Source organism: Pteropus medius, unplaced genomic scaffold, assembly GCF_902729225.1.
Source record: "Pteropus medius unplaced genomic scaffold, Ma_sr-lr_union100, whole genome shotgun sequence".
NCBI lineage: Eukaryota > Metazoa > Chordata > Mammalia > Chiroptera > Pteropodidae > Pteropus > Pteropus medius.
Window position 1 is genome coordinate 1,488,174 of NW_024351729.1, and position 15,742 is coordinate 1,503,915.

General features: G+C 35.8%; 1 protein-coding gene across 5 annotated transcripts in view; it reads left to right on the plus strand.

Annotated features, from left to right (window-relative positions):
• The first annotated feature begins 2,215 nt into the window (after positions 1-2,215).
• The window catches only part of ANKAR (ankyrin and armadillo repeat containing), a 47,667-nt gene continuing 34,140 nt past the window's right edge, over positions 2,216-15,742 (plus strand). For 4 of the 5 annotated variants that reach the window (XM_039844226.1, XM_039844228.1, XM_039844230.1 and 1 more), the window contains exons 1-7: positions 2,216-2,847; positions 4,981-5,418; positions 6,916-7,079; positions 7,720-7,823; positions 12,554-12,734; positions 13,811-14,030; positions 15,398-15,433. In XM_039844226.1, coding sequence (XP_039700160.1) covers positions 2,247-2,847; positions 4,981-5,418; positions 6,916-7,079; positions 7,720-7,823; positions 12,554-12,734; positions 13,811-14,030; positions 15,398-15,433 — 1,744 coding nt within the window. In that variant the 5' untranslated portion in view covers positions 2,216-2,246. The remainder of the gene's footprint in view (positions 2,848-4,980; positions 5,419-6,915; positions 7,080-7,719; positions 7,824-12,553; positions 12,735-13,810; positions 14,031-15,397; positions 15,434-15,742) is intronic. The other variant, XM_039844229.1, reaches the window with a different exon arrangement.

Below are 15,742 nucleotides of genomic sequence, written 5' to 3' on the forward strand. Positions count from 1 at the left end.
AATTTAAAATGCACATCCCTGGTCCTACAACTTCCTCTACTTAACCATCTTTTGCTTCTCAAGTACATATGTCCTGTCTCTGCCTTCTCATTCACTCAACTCCACTCAACCTGACATCCACCCACATGATTCAATTATGACCACCGTACCAACAGTGCCTGGCTCATAATAAGTGTTCCATGAAGGTTTGTTGATTGAAAGAATGATGCTGGAAGTGGGATTCCAACTCAAGACTACCTCAGGGCCTCTGCCTCTGCCTCTCTGTTTTCACAGAAATAAGTAGTGAAAGCAGAAAGCAGAAAGTAATAGAGGCAAGGTGACCACAGGGGCAGGATGTGAGGCCTTCTATAGAGGGGGCGGGGCATGTGTATGAAAAAAAATCTAAGCAGCTTCAAGTGACTGACGCTGGTGGAGGGGGGAGGCACAGTCTGCAAGAGCACAGCTGGGGGTGGGAGAACCCTTGGGGCTCAGCCCCGCACCCCCAGATTCTGAAGACCAACGGCTCAAACCCGTGGACTGCAGGTGAGGTGGAGGGCTACCAGAGGGCGGGGTGTCCACGCTGGGTGAAGCAGGCCTCCAGGCTCTCAGGAAGTTCCCTTCAGATCCTCCAGGCTGTGACTTGCCCACTGGGGGCTCCTGGCTGTGAATCTCCGCCCCGCATGGATGCAGCTTCTCTCTCCAGGACAAGCAAACAATCATTTCAAAGTAGGTTTCTTCCTTTTTCTTGTCCTTTCCCCTTTCCCATGTCCATGTGGGTATAGGTCTTGGACTTGAGTATGGACAGACTTAGATTGATTCTGATTCTGAAGATGTGAAACCTTAGGCGTATTCTGCAACCTTCCTAGTCTCCATTTCTGTATCTATAAAGTGGGAATACTGACGCCTATCTCCCTTAGCCAGGTTCTCAGTGTCTTACCAGCATGAGCCTCACTTCTTAACTTTTTAGAAAATCAAATTCACTGGCCCCACTCCAACCAACTGAATCAAATTCTAGGGAAGGCCCAGCAACCTGTTTTAACAAGCCCCAGGTGATTTCAATGCAGGCCTAATTTTGAGATCTGTGAAAAGGGAGCCAATTAAATAAAATATTGTGTATAAAGAGTTGGGCAAATAGTAGATAATAAACAGTGGTTATGGTTATTTTTCCAGGAACAGGGAGGCAGTTAGTTACACAGAAACTAAGCAGGCACTTCTTTTCTTTTAAGCAGGTTTTTATTTTCTTGCAGTAAAAAAAAAAGTAAACAGAAAATATGCCAAAAGTCCTCTCCAACAAAGAAAAATGGGCATGCAACAGTAGCGTCTCATATATACTTATATTTCTTTTTGACATACTTGTTCATTTGATTACTTTAGAAAAACAAAATGATTAATGTTAATGGTTCCACAGTTTTAATTATTTTAATTCAAATTTCAACTTACTCTGCAGCTGGTTTAAGATTGAAAAATGTATTAGAACTACCATGTGACCAAGCAATTCTACTCTGGGTTGTTATCCGAAGTAAAAGAAAACACTAACTTGAAAAGATACATGTACCCCCATGTTTATTATTTACTATAGACAAGATATGGAAACAACCTAAGTGTCTAACAACAAATGAATGGTTAAAAAAAGATTTTGTTCTTTTTTATTAATGAATAATATTACATTCTATCTTACCACTTGTGACAACATGGATGGACTTAGAGGGTATTATGCTAAATGAAATAACAGAGAAAGATAAAATATCGTATCATTTTATTTATATGTGGAATCTAAAAAAAAAAAAAGTGAACAAACAAAACAAAAACAGGCTCAGATACATAGAACAAATGAATGGTTACCAGAGGAGAGGGGAATGGGGGAATAAGAGATACAAACTTCCAGTCATAAAATAAGTATGTCACATGGATGTAAAGTACAGCACAGGGAATATAGTCAATAACATAATAACATTGTATGGTGACAGAAAGTTACTAGACATATAGCAGTGATCACATTGTAAGGTATATCAGAGTAGAATCACTATGTTGTACACTGAGGTGAAACTAATATAGTATTATATGTCAACAATAATTTTTAAACGATTTTATAAAAAGATTGAAAAATGTAATGGTTGACCATTGAACAATTAACCTAGAAAAGATGAAAGGAACAGATACAGTTTTTCAGCAATCCAGCTTCATTACCATGACAAATTTTATTGCTTGTCTTTTTCTTTTTATTCATTGCAGAAACTTCAAAAACGACACACTAGAATTTATTAAAAATGTTGAGATTGCCTAAAAAAGGATTACCTAGATTCGATCAAATTCAAGATGAAGAAACCTACCTGGAAAATTTAGCAGTACAGAGAAATGCTTCTGCTTTTTTTGAAAAATATGATCGCAGTGAAGTACAGGAGTTGCTAACTACTGTACTAGTTAGCTGGTTGTTTGGCAAAGAAGATGCCCGCTCTCAATTAGATAACCCGTGTGGAATCATGAGTCAAATGAATAATGTGGGCTTCGGCACTGTAATCCTACTGACTCCTGTGGACCCTACTGCCCTCTTAGACTATAGAGAAGTCCATCAGATAATAAGAGAATTGGCTGTTGGAATTTATTGCTTAAATCAAATTCCTGCAATCAGCTTAGAAGCTAATTATGATCAGAGTTCTTCATGTCAATTACCTCCAGCTTATTATGATACCAGGATTGGGCAAATTCTGATCAACATTGACTACATGCTGAAAGCACTATGGCATGGAATATACATGCCCAAAGAAAAACGAGCCAGATTCTCTGAATTGTGGCGTACCATCATGGACATTGATCCAGATGGGAAGCCTCAAACAAATAAAAATATTTTCGCAGAGTTCAGTTCAGCAGGTAGGAGAATTTAACAAACTTAATTTTGTTAGAAGTCATTTTTTAAATTTAAAGGTAATTTATCTGTGGCTCAGTTTTAGGTATTTAGCCATATTTTTTAAAAAAGATTTTTAAACTCCAAAGGATCTTTTCAATAAAACTTTTTTTCAATGTTTCCAAAAATTATGTTTTAAGTCAAACATCTTGCCTTTTATCTTAATCTCCAATTTATTCAGAGGAGATCAGATTTCAAATACCTGGTGGAGGGTTTTCAGTTTACAGTTTTTGTCTTATATGACCTAAGTAAGAAAATCCATAATAAAGCCAAGGGTGGATGGAGTTGACTGAGAAAACTCTTCAAACTTGAAAACAAAAATTAGCCATCCACACTGCCATTTTATAAACCTCAAAAATGAATAAAACTTAAGGATAAATAATGTGCATCAGCAATCTAAGCTTTGACATTTTAGTAGAATTTGGTTTCATGAGTATTCTTGATTCATCTAACTTTTAAATTCCTCTCTTCTCAGGGCCATACTTCTCTAATGTCTATATATAAACAGTAGATGCCTCTCAATCGTGGTTCATCCCCTTCAGCATATTTAAATTTTTTATTGAAGCTTAAAAAAAAGATCCCCCCCCTCCTTGGTTCCTTGGCAGTAGGCCAAGTGGAATGGAAAGCGAAATGGAAAATGTATACCCCAACACTGTTTCCAACTGCTTTCAGTGATCAAATATATATAATTATTTTCTAAATATATTCCAAGTTCATGAGCACAGGCTTAAAAACAAGTCTCAATGCTGGTTAAAATGTATTAGAATTTCACTTGACTGGAGGAGAGACGCTGGCAATAGATTTTATATTGATTCTTCTCTAGGCTCTTTCTTCACTGCTCTCCAAAATCCATTGTCCCATCCTTAGTTCTCCTCTCTCGCTTCCCCACCTTCTTCCTCTTCTCCTCTCCTTCCTCTCCCCCTCGCTTCCCTCTCTCTTCCTCTCCCCTTGTCCCTATTTTCCTCCTTCCTTCCCCCTCTTAGTGAGGAAGAGAATGGGCTGGGCTACCTGGAAAGGCAATCTGGGGGTCTCACTGCACCTTAATCTGATACCATGACCTGTCCTTCGGCGCTTCCAATTTCTGAGCCTTTCTGTCATGAGAATCGACTTGCTCCCACCCACAACAACCCAGAAAGTTTTAGAGGTACCAACCATGCTCTGACTTATATTTAGATTTTTTAAAACTGTCAGAAACACTTTAATTTCTTTATAATCTCTTCATTCATTTTACTCTTTAACAAAAGGGAGGTGAATCATAGTGGCCGTTTTAAAAATCCAAGAGTATTGTGGAGATTATAGCTATAGATATAGACATATAGATGGATGGATGGGAGGAAGAAGAAGGAAAGGAAAGAAGGGAGAGAGGGAGGGAGGAAGGAAGAAGGAAGGAAGAGTTTAAAGGGAAAATGAAATAGGAACACATTGATGTATCATTTACACTTTAAAACACATGTTACAAACTGCATATTTTCCTCAGTCATATTTTATGTTTTCTCAAGCCTAGATTAAAGGTAACATTATAAATGCAATTATTTTTAAAAAGACAAGAAAGTTCTTAATTTCATCATAAATGAGAAGAAAGTGTAACATAGGAAATTTGTCATAGTAAAATCAAGTTTTAATTCTTATTTGATGTATCACAGTTAGCAGGCAAATTCTTTATTGATTTTACATATATAGCTTCTGTTATCAGCACAAAAGTAATATGTAATATAATGCTTGAAAACCAAATTATACTTTTAGCCCTACTGAAAAGATGGTTTCCTGCTTAAGAGAGATCACATTTTCTTGTTCTTTGATTTAAAGATGGGACTTGCATTATTGTTTCTATGGTATTGTTTCTATGGTATTTTGAAGAGAATGGGAATTTATTCTTTTTAATTGTACAAGCTTCCATCTTTCTTTACTCTGCTTATTTACCACTCATCCATCTTCTTTTCAATTTTATTGAATAAAATTTGACAATTTTATTGGCATTGCTTTACCCCTTTACTGTCATGTTAGTAGGATTTTAAGATGAAACCTTTTGTTCAATGTGCTATATTAGGAAGCCAAACTGAAGTTTTTGCTTTCTAAAATTTTTCTTTTTCATTGTGAAGGTTTGATAGATATTACAAATGATCCAGACTTTAGTGGAATCTATGATGAAGACATGAATGAAGATCCAACATATAATCCCAACTGGCCTGAAGAAAAAGCTATATTTATGAAATATGCTGAAAATATTATGCTAAAGTTGACATTCAGTACCACACAAGTTCAACAGTGTGAAAATGTTTTTATATTTGAAACAGCCTATTGGCTTACTAATGCAATAAAATATAATCAGGATTATCTTGATATTTGTACCTACCAGAGACTACAGCAAAGATTATATCTTCAAAAAAAAGTTATTCAAAAACACTTTGAGAAAAAAAAAGAAATCAGAATAGGAATAGGATACTTAAAGTTAATATGTTTTCTGACTCCATTTCTACTGAGTTTAAAAAAGAAGATGAAAGTTCCATATTTAAATAGTCTGCTTCAGCCTTTTTCAGGTAAGAATATCACCAAAAAATCAAGTATAAATATATATAAATATTAAAATATAGTGTGTGATTCCAGACACAAAACCTAGCTGTAGCCTGTTAGGAAGAAAAAAAAAATTAATGTGTCCAAAGTAATGAAATATACTTGGTATTTGAACATAGCACTTGGTATATATTCATACCAATTATAATGGTTATTGAAAGACTTAAAACAAGTTCTGAGAAATTGGAAAATTTGTCATGTTCGTGATGGGACAACACTGTGAGTATATCATGTCTCATCCGAATTATAAATTCAATTCACTTCTACTCTAAATCCCTATCATGTTTTTCATGAAAGCTTATAAATTTCTTCTGAAATTAATACGGAGCACTAAAGGAAATTTCTGAAAAAGAAACAAAAAAATATTTTAAAACTTTAGTAATATATTGGCACTGTAACAAATAGAAAATATAGGAAAATAGAGAGCTGAAATAGGACTATGCTTAGATGGAATTTGACAGGAATGCAGTGCAAACTATTCCTTCCACCCAAATTAGCCCATGATTTATGTATTTTCACTGGCGCCTAATCCTGTAGGCTTGTTATAGTGGGCTTTTATTCAGATGTAAGTTGCAGTAGAAATTTTGCAAATCACTTAGTGAAAATTTGCATCATGAGCATTTAAATGGTGAAGATTATTATCCATATCTGTGAACTATTTAAAAATGGACTCATGACAATGCTGGTCCTAGGGTAGGTGTAGGATAATGGTGCATGAGAAGAATTAAGAGGGCATTGCTTAAAAAGATGTTAGCTATATCTGTAATGTTTTATTACTTAGATTGTTGGAAGCAAATATGACTAAATGTTAATAGTCAATTCCAGGTGCTTCAATTAGGATGTTATATTATTCTTTGTATTTTCCTGTACATTTTGCATTTCTCAAAATACATTATATGCTTTATATTGATGAAACTATATTCTGCTAACAAGTCAAAATATTGAATAAACTTTACTGAGATTTTAGAAAAAAAATTTTTTTTTAAATGGTTTACATGTAGTCTTATTACTTTCTAAAAATGTGGGCTGGTTATTTTTGTAATGAGAAAATACCCATTTATTTCTTTTTATTGTCTCTTTTCATCTAAACTAGCTCAGGTAAGTTTTTGCCTATTTAACCAAAGATTCTCTAAGGCACACAATTTCAAATCTTTTCTAATAATTAAGATATTAGTCTTGAGCTCACATATAGAAATCAATAAGTAGAATGCTGTTTTGACTATTCTTTTAGAGTTTCTGCACAATGAAACTACAGAAAATACTCAAAATGTATGGCATAAATGTATTTTTAATGTTTAAAATATACACTAAAGCATAAATAATTTATATTCTGTAATTGTCAATATTTTCATTTCCTGTGGACTTTTTTACTTTGTGTGAATGAGAATCTAGATCTCCAAAATATGATTTTTATGTGCAGTTTTTCACTTTTTAAATAAAACTTTTTTTTTTCCTTTTTTGAGATGACAAAGTAAAGACAGAGCGGGAATTGCCTCCCTTTATCTATGGACGAGATTTTAAATGCCAGAATTTTCACTACAAAGAGGATCAGTATTTTCATGTTCATGGAGGAATTGAATTTGATATTACCACCCCTTCGATTGAGAATGCTTTGGAAGAATTTAAGGTTTAAATTATTGTTCCTCAAATAGTTTGTCATTCAACAGCTCTTTTATCCTATTCGCCATTCAACAAAGACTCTCTGTTGGTACAGGTAGTAGGCAGCTTTCCAAATGAGTATCTTCCCAACTCACTAATTTTTTCGTACATTATGTAACAAACATAACAAGTGCAAACTATATCTAAGTTACTATGTTAGATATTAGAGATAAAATGATAAATAAGCTAGGTGCAACTATAATCCTCACAGAATTTACAGACTCTAAAGGACCATATTTGCCCTAGAATACTTAACCAAAGAGTGCAGTAGAAATCCCTGAACATACACTACATATTCTTTCATTTTTCTCAAAGATTAGTATTAGAACAGAGATCCTATAGAGTGTGGGAGTAATAATTCTTCATCTGGAATTTAGTATAAATATTATATGTTTCAATTGTCATTGCTTTTCTATTTTATATTATCTTTCCTTTTGTATTTTTTCCTTCCTGTGTAGGGGTCAAATATATGTAGTTATTATTAAAGTCTGGTGGGACATTATATTTAAAATTTATCATTTACATGTATAAAATTTTATCTGAAAGAAGTCATGATTGTTTAGATTTGTTTAAAGATATGTTTTTTAGTAATACGACTCATGTTTTAGAACAATTTAGAAAAAATACGGGACTGTGCTGCTAATACATTTGTAGAAGATGCAGGATACAAAGAATATTACTCAATACCAGTCATGGAATTTAATGGAAAAAGGTAAGGAACTTTCAGCAATTATTTACTAGCCACAACTTGTTGAAAGTTAGCAGAAAAACAAAGAAAGCGTCAAAACGCAAAGCCTAATTTAAAACCTCAGGTTGGAGATCCTGGAACAGAAATAACCCCCAGGAATGATATATGGACTCAGCAAAGTATTAACTGTTACATTTATTACTTTGTGCACTTTGATACATTCTGTGTAGTAATCCTTAGAGATGGTAATTAGTTAATTTAATTAACACAATAGTTAAATAGGGATGATGGTGGGGATCAAATCTGTGGGCCCACTGAAAAGCAGTGGACTCACCACATACCCCTTTATTTCCATAAGGAATATAGTTTAAAATCCTCTTCCTCTACTGGGTCTCGTTATGCCTGTCGTCTTTTGGAGCAGTGTGTTTCAGTATTCTTAGGATCTTTTATGTGCGATGTTCTTGGAATTTCACATCTTGGACACTGAAATTTGGAAATATGGGCAATAGAGCTTAGAGGAAACATTTGGGTTGGAGGTTCAGATTTGAGATTTAAAAACATATAGGAGGTGGTGGTTGTAGTTGTTGCTGTTGTTTTCCCGTAAAGGCATGGAAGTAGTTGAGAGGATGGGGCCAAGTCTGGAGCTCTGGAGAATAGCAGCCTTTACAGGATGTGGGGAGAAGCAGAGAAGAGAGCAAAGAGATTGAGAAGGAATGACACAGGTAGAAAAAGACCAAGAAAATTTCAAGAATATAGAAATAGTTAAAAGCATCAAATTTTTCAGCAAAGAAAAAGGTCAAGTCAATTTAAGGTTGAATAGAGCCCTCTAAATTTGGCAATGACTTGGTAAAAAATTTTAGTTATGGTTACAGAAGACAATGTGTATTGCATTGAAGGGTAAAGTTGGGGAGAGTTCATGAGATGTGTAGAAGTAAAGGCAGATTATAAATTTATTTCAAGATGAATGGCAGTGAGGAAATAAAAGAAATAAGGTAGAGAGAGAAAAAGGATAAAGGATGAAAGGTGGATCTTTCCATTGAATACTGCCTGGATGCACACATGGTACTAGAGCTGAAGTCAAAGACCACGTGGCTAATGACCACCATGATTTTAAAAGTAATTAAGTAGCAGATCTCAGGTTTCTGGAATGGACAGTTAATGTGCATCTCCCTGGAGGAGGAATCTCTCGCTCAGTGGCCTAAAACTTCTTGACATACTCCATGTACAATCCTTGTCAACCTAGGAGACACCTCTGAATAAAACTTTATTTTCTCAGATTCTCCCAAGTTCGGGGGTCTGGCTGGGCACTAATGATACTGGGAATGCAGGGAAGAAGCTGGGATGAAAGCTATGAGAAATTGTGTGGGTGAAGGAATATGGCTGGCATAAGTATACCGCCATTGGGCTGTAAAAGATCTACTCAGAGTGTTGCAACAGGATGTCATAGTGGAATTGTTTCTCTAGTTTCTGACTAATGAACAGCAAGCAGTGAATTGTAGATAAAGTGATTTCAGTTTTCAGGCTTTCAAAACCAGCATAAGCTTGTTTCCCAGACTCAGGCAGCATGGAGTAAAAATAAAAATCACAAGTGGAGTAATAATCAGTATTTTCCTGGCTCCTGTATCAATTACTAGAGAATCTTCAGTTCCTTATAAAATCTATCCACAGACAATTATTTCTAGGAATCCCATATGCCCATGAATCAGCAGTCTTGGGTACTGTGAGATACCTTCAGTTATCTCTCTTCCTGCCTGAGTTGCCCATAATAACCCTAAAGTACACTAGGCCTTTCAACACTAATGTCTTTGTTGTCTCTGGCACTGCTGCTCCTGGTTGTGGAGCTGGTGTCACCCCTGGGGCTGGTTCCTTCTAATGCCTGCTAAATAGTATGTATCATCTGTCGAGACATATTGAAGCCAATCCAATGAAATAAGGAAGATTTCTATTCCAGTTTTACTGATTTCGAAGAAGTGTTGCCATGAACCTCTAATACTTTCGTGCAAAATAGCTATTTCAGTCATTTTTCTTACAATTGTTTCTTTCTATGATGTAGAGATCATTCTATGTTGGTACTGGACCAGAGAATAATCTGAATGATTGAAGACAAGCAATCTCAAAATCTCCCATTTTCTTTGATTTTGTTATTGGACCAAGCTCATGTATCTTGATGTTCTCTTTGCTCAGAATGATTTATTCCATAGGAGACTCAAGGTCCCTTATGAAAATAAGATCAGCTTCACAGGCCCTCTAATCATGCCTGGAAACATCTAAATCCTAGATTCATTTTTGGCCCAGGTTAGGTTCTCCCAGAGTCAAAAATTAGGCATCACAGTCAGATACCCAGTATTCGGCAGTCTATGAAAGTAGAACTCGTGAATTATTAAGGCGATAGTATCTGGAGAAAATAGATGAATTGATACTGGTACTAAAATGTTTCAGTTTGGGGAGAGCATGCGAGCATCCCAATACCGTTGTGGACATTGGAAGACAGGTCAGAAATCAATGTAGTGTGATTGTGGTGTGTCCAGGAAGTGTGGTGTTAGAAGCTCCTCACCACAGTCTCTAAGCTGGTTGCAGACTCTCAGGCCGAAGAGTATGGAAGGAGTTATGTTTAAAGTGGGGCTCCTCTATTGTCCCTGCTGATGAGTAGACTTAAGGTTTTGAGTAAAAATAGTGGTATATCACCATGCAGTACTTTGATGAGGGTTCCCTCATGGTGCTGGCCATCTGGGCTTTCTGTGCTTCCGATAATCATCTTTGTGCAGGCTAGTATTGGCCTTGTGTAGGTTGTGTATCCATCCTTGGGGGTCACAAAATTATGTGGTCAGGCTTTCTCTGGATAGACCTTCACCACCTCTTGCTTCTCCACTTTCTAGGATAGGACAGCCCCCTACTGGCTGTGGATACTTGATTTGTATTGGATGACTGAACTGAATCTCTAGGAGAAATCAGTCCACCCTCCCTTGGTATTTGTTAAATTTATAAAGTTCGTTTTATTGCTTGAGCAGTGATCTAAGAGTACCTCACCAAGTACCAGGCCCACAAAGGTAGTCAGCATCTTCTGATCCCATAGCAATTTACCACAGCCAGAGCCCACTCCCTGGAGAAGTCCATGAAGAGACAGAGGTTGCTGGCACTAGGATTCTCTTGGAGCAGAATGATGTAGAGCTAGCTGGGCCACTCAGGACCAAAAGACATCCTCAGAGTGATCCCCCATGCCTAGATCTATGAGGGTAATCTTGTGGGACTTGGGGTGTCTGTTTGTGGTATCCATCCTTATAACACCAAAGGAAGGTGGCTGTTTTCTTCTAGAAATTTAGTTTAGTCATCCAATACAAATTAAGCATCCAGGTCTGACCCATATAGCTCCTTAAGGCTCTAGAGCCTATCACGACTATGATTTAAAAGCCTTCAAATCTGAGTAAGATTCAAAACCTTTGGTTTGGGAGGCTGGAGTCTAGTAAATGAGGCAAGTCCCCATTGATGAAGATGGCACCTCCAAAAGTCAGGGCCGTAAGACAAAGTGACAAGTCCTACCACCTGGCCTGGTGTTGTACCAACAGTGTCGGTAAAGACAGCCTTTCATTTATATTCTCATGGTCTAGTTTCCTTTTGTTAGAGAGGACGTTGGGTAAGAAAAATGACAACTTCAAATAAGTGTGAACAGATCCTCAGATATGCCTCCATCCATGAAGAGGTCTATTATATTCAGAAAATTTAGTTTGAAGTAAAGGTCAAGGGAGAGAGGGTATTAGCCTCTGAATAACTCATAACAGAGTGTTTCCCTAAGACCTTCCTTTAACTGACCCATGAGGCCCCATGATTCCTCTTCAGCTTCTGAGCAAGGAGTTTCCTTAGCAGAGAGAGTCACTGACTCATTTCCCTGAAAATTAGTAACACAGCACAAACTTCTCAGCACCCTTAGGGGAACTGATGGTCCCTGAGTGGCAGAGTGAAGAGCTATAGAAAGGGGTGACCACTGTCAAGAATGCTATATTTATAGCAATAAACAGTTGCATTTAGAGCAGAGATCCAGGTAACATTAACAGGCTTCTTGCTGGCAGAGGTAGAGTAAGCAGCTGATGTGCTTAATGCTGAAAACGGAGGGTGTGAAAAGGTATCTCATGGGAAAAAGTGATGGAAGGCCACCATTTTCTTTTGCCTGTGATGATAAGAACCCCAGGGAACAGAGTCTCTCAAAATGTTCCCACTTTTCCATTCTAGCATATAGGAGACTGGGTCTGCTACCTACCTACAGCTCAAGGACCTAGAGGGTTGGGGGTTTCTCTATTCCACTGCTGCAGTGAGTTAAAAGTCAGGGAGCCATTACCGAAAGCATCATTCCAGGTCAGATTAAAGGTAAACCTGGAGAAAACAAATATAGACATAATTCGATTGAAAGAGTTAATATATAAACTTGTAGGAGGAGGGTAAGCAGATGGCTAAAAGGTAAACCTAGAATTCCTTCAAGCCAGAGTTAGGGCTTTGAGCAACTTTGAGGCAGTACCCCTGGTCACTGGCATTGGAGGGCAAGAGTTGATTAGGAAGGCCAATATGGAGAAGACAGTTGTTATAGAAAGACTTGGTTAATAACGGTTGATAATCATGTTATTAAAATATTTACAACCAAGTACAATTTAAACTATATTCTTATATTTGTTATTAAAAAAAAATAAAGTTTTGCTGGCATAGGAAAAAAGTAGCAAATCACTTCAAAGTCAAAAAAATTTATCTTAAAAAAATTTTTTTTATAGGTATTATGTGATCTATTTTGAACTTGAAACTTTCTATCAGCAACTATATAAGACACAGTGGTGGGGAGCCATAAACGAAATAGTGAACAATCTGAGACTGAAAAGGCTTCCACTGACAGATGCTCAATTACATGAACAATTTAAGAAAAAATTTGGTTTCAAAAAAGCTATGAAATGCAAGGTATTTCGGTGATTACTACATAATTTAGTATAAGAAGTTATATATAGTAGATAAGTTAATGTCTCAAATTTTTATCTTAGAGATAAATAATAGGTTAAATAAAGCCTTTAGTATGAAATAAAAATTTCACATTTTAGCCATTGAGAAGCTATACAATTCTAGATTATACATTTCTGGAAGAGTTACGAAACTACCTGTTAATGAATTAGATTGTGATTAATTCAATAATTGCTAATATTTATTGAATGATCATTTTATAAGCCAGGCACTGTTAAAATCCTTTCAACAAACTCTTTCAAGGTACTAGTACTATTGTTATCATTTCTATTTTACAAATAAGGAATTTGAGGTAAAGCACATTAAGGATCTTTTCCAAATCATATAGCTCATAAACAGCAGAGCCAGGCACAAACCCAACAACCTGAATCGAATCTCTACATCTGCTTCAACAGCCTTGACTTAGAGCTTCTGAACCATATAAATTAAGTGGTGAGCTCACCAGTTTCAAAGAATACACTGTCACTTATTTACCATTTATTTTTTAAAATGTCCATAAATTTTATAATTTAATAACATGTTCATTTAATATTAAAATATTAAAGTAGTCAGAATGTCTCAAAGAAGTGTGTGATATTTTTACCTCTCCATTTTGAGACCTAGAGCAAAGAATGCAAACTGTATTTCTATAGCTATATATACAATTTTTAGACTTCTAAATTAGAGCTATCTTCTTAAATTGGAGAAGGAACTCTTTGCTTTTAAAGTATTTCAGAAAGATACTTTACTGTGTTTCAACTGTCTCCAAAGAAGAAGAATCTGTAACTTCTTTCTGAAAAAAAGGAAGGAAAAAAATCTCCCCAAATATATATTTTTAAGTTCTTGGTGTTTCTTTATAACTCAAACAACTTTCATCATTGCTCAGTGAGACACTTTCCATGTGGATCATGTGAAAATTCTACTGAAATCGAGCACCTAATCATATGATTATATTAATATATTTCATTGTCATTTTTCCCTTAAACCAAACTTTAGACGTAGTCTGAAGAAACTAATTCTGACCTTCTTAATAATGTTAGAGTATCCCATTTGGTATGAAGTCCGCTGTTGAAAGGGGATTATCCGCTGTTTTCCATACATTCAGCCGCAAAACCTCAAGTTCAACAATCAACGTTTCAGATGAGGCGGGTTATGCTATTTTCCATCACGCCGCTCTGCACAACAGAGTTTCTATTGTATGTCAACTGTGCAACGCTAACTTCAATGTCAACCAGAGACGCTTTATTATGTTTAGCCAAGGTATCACGTTTTAACTCTAAAATGTTTTTCCTTTCCTTACCCCTATTCAGCATTAAGAATGCATGTTGATTTGAGAAGAAGGTTAAAATTGGGTACTGGGACCTAGAGCAAAGTTGAGGTTTTTGTTTCATGTATCTCAGAGGGACTCCTTTTAGTTTTCTAAGCGTCACTTATTGCTCTCTTATCTCATGTTATTTATTTGTTTATTGTGTCTCCTTCAACTGAATATAAGCTCCATAAAGGGCAAGGATTTGGTTTACTTTGTTTGCCATGATATCCTAATGCCCAGAAGAAAGCCTGGCATTGGTAGGTGCTCAAGAAATAACTGTTGAATGATTTCATGGATGGGCGAATACAGGGTAGCATTTGATAATCGCTGGCATAATTAATATACTGTGATTTACTATTGAAATTCAGAGAAAAGGAAGATAGAGATTATAGCAGAACATCCATTTCTTACTCCAGGGTTCTCAACCAGGGGATAGTTTCTTTACACTGTATAAACTTAAATTACATTTAATAACAAAAATTTTTTCTATAATAATAATTTTTATAATTGATGACCCCTTTAAGGCTACCCACATTTAAACTTTCAAAAGTAATTTTTCCTGATATTTATGTATTCTCTGGAATGTATTTAACCAGTATAAAAATAATAAAGTTGAAGATGAAAGTGGAGGGCCTCCATAACTGAAGAGAGAAATAGACATGAAGTTCAGGAATGGCTGATGAACAAGACTGGCAATAAAAAATGGTGATTTATATTTTCACACACCAAAACAAAATGTTCTGCTTTAATCCTATTGACCACTAATAAATTTCATGCTCTATCACCATAATTAAAATGTTTTTTATATTAAGATGTTTCTATTACCTGATTAAAATATTCAATAAGAATAAACTTAAAATAGAGCACAAATTCAGTCAAATTTAAGTGCAATGGGTAGTTATTATTTAAAAGTGTGTTGTATTTTATGCCTTCTTTGGTGTGAAAAAAAGTCTTTGGTTAAAAAATAGTCATCCTGTGACTTACATTTCCATTGACTGAGAATCGGGTAGATTTTGAAATATGGAAAATGTATAACTCTAGTAGCAATGTCCATCTATTATTACTTAAGAAACACAAAACCACTTCACCAGCCACTGGAGAGGCAGCATTTCCAGGTTTTCTCTGACATGATGTCAGATTCATGCAACATGCCCAGAAGGCTTGACCAAAAGTTACAACCAATCCTGTTTATGTAATCTTGCCATCTATATCTAAACATAGTCCTTTTGTTCTTATTAATATGTGTCTATTTTGACTAATTTAGGAAACTGCTATATATTAATAATCATACTTCTATGTGTATTCCCTTTTAAAACAGAGTCATCAAAAACAGATGCGAAAAAAGAAAGAAATGGTAAGATTCATGAAATATATAAGACTATACTTCATACTCTATATAAGATAATTCGAGGAGGGTTTATTTTTAAAGAAACCATTTACGAAGACCTGAATTTTGTAAGTGGAGGGTGATAGTTATTCAAACTAGCCACCTTGCATTGATGGAGGAACACAACTAATCTGAGGTGACTTCAGAGAGGGAACCTCTTAGAATAAATATCCTGACCTCCTTCTCCTCTCTCCTCCAAGGTTGCCCATTGGCAGATACTGATAAGAAGCCAAAGGACAGGGGTTGCTAAATCTGCAGGGACAGAAAGAATACAGG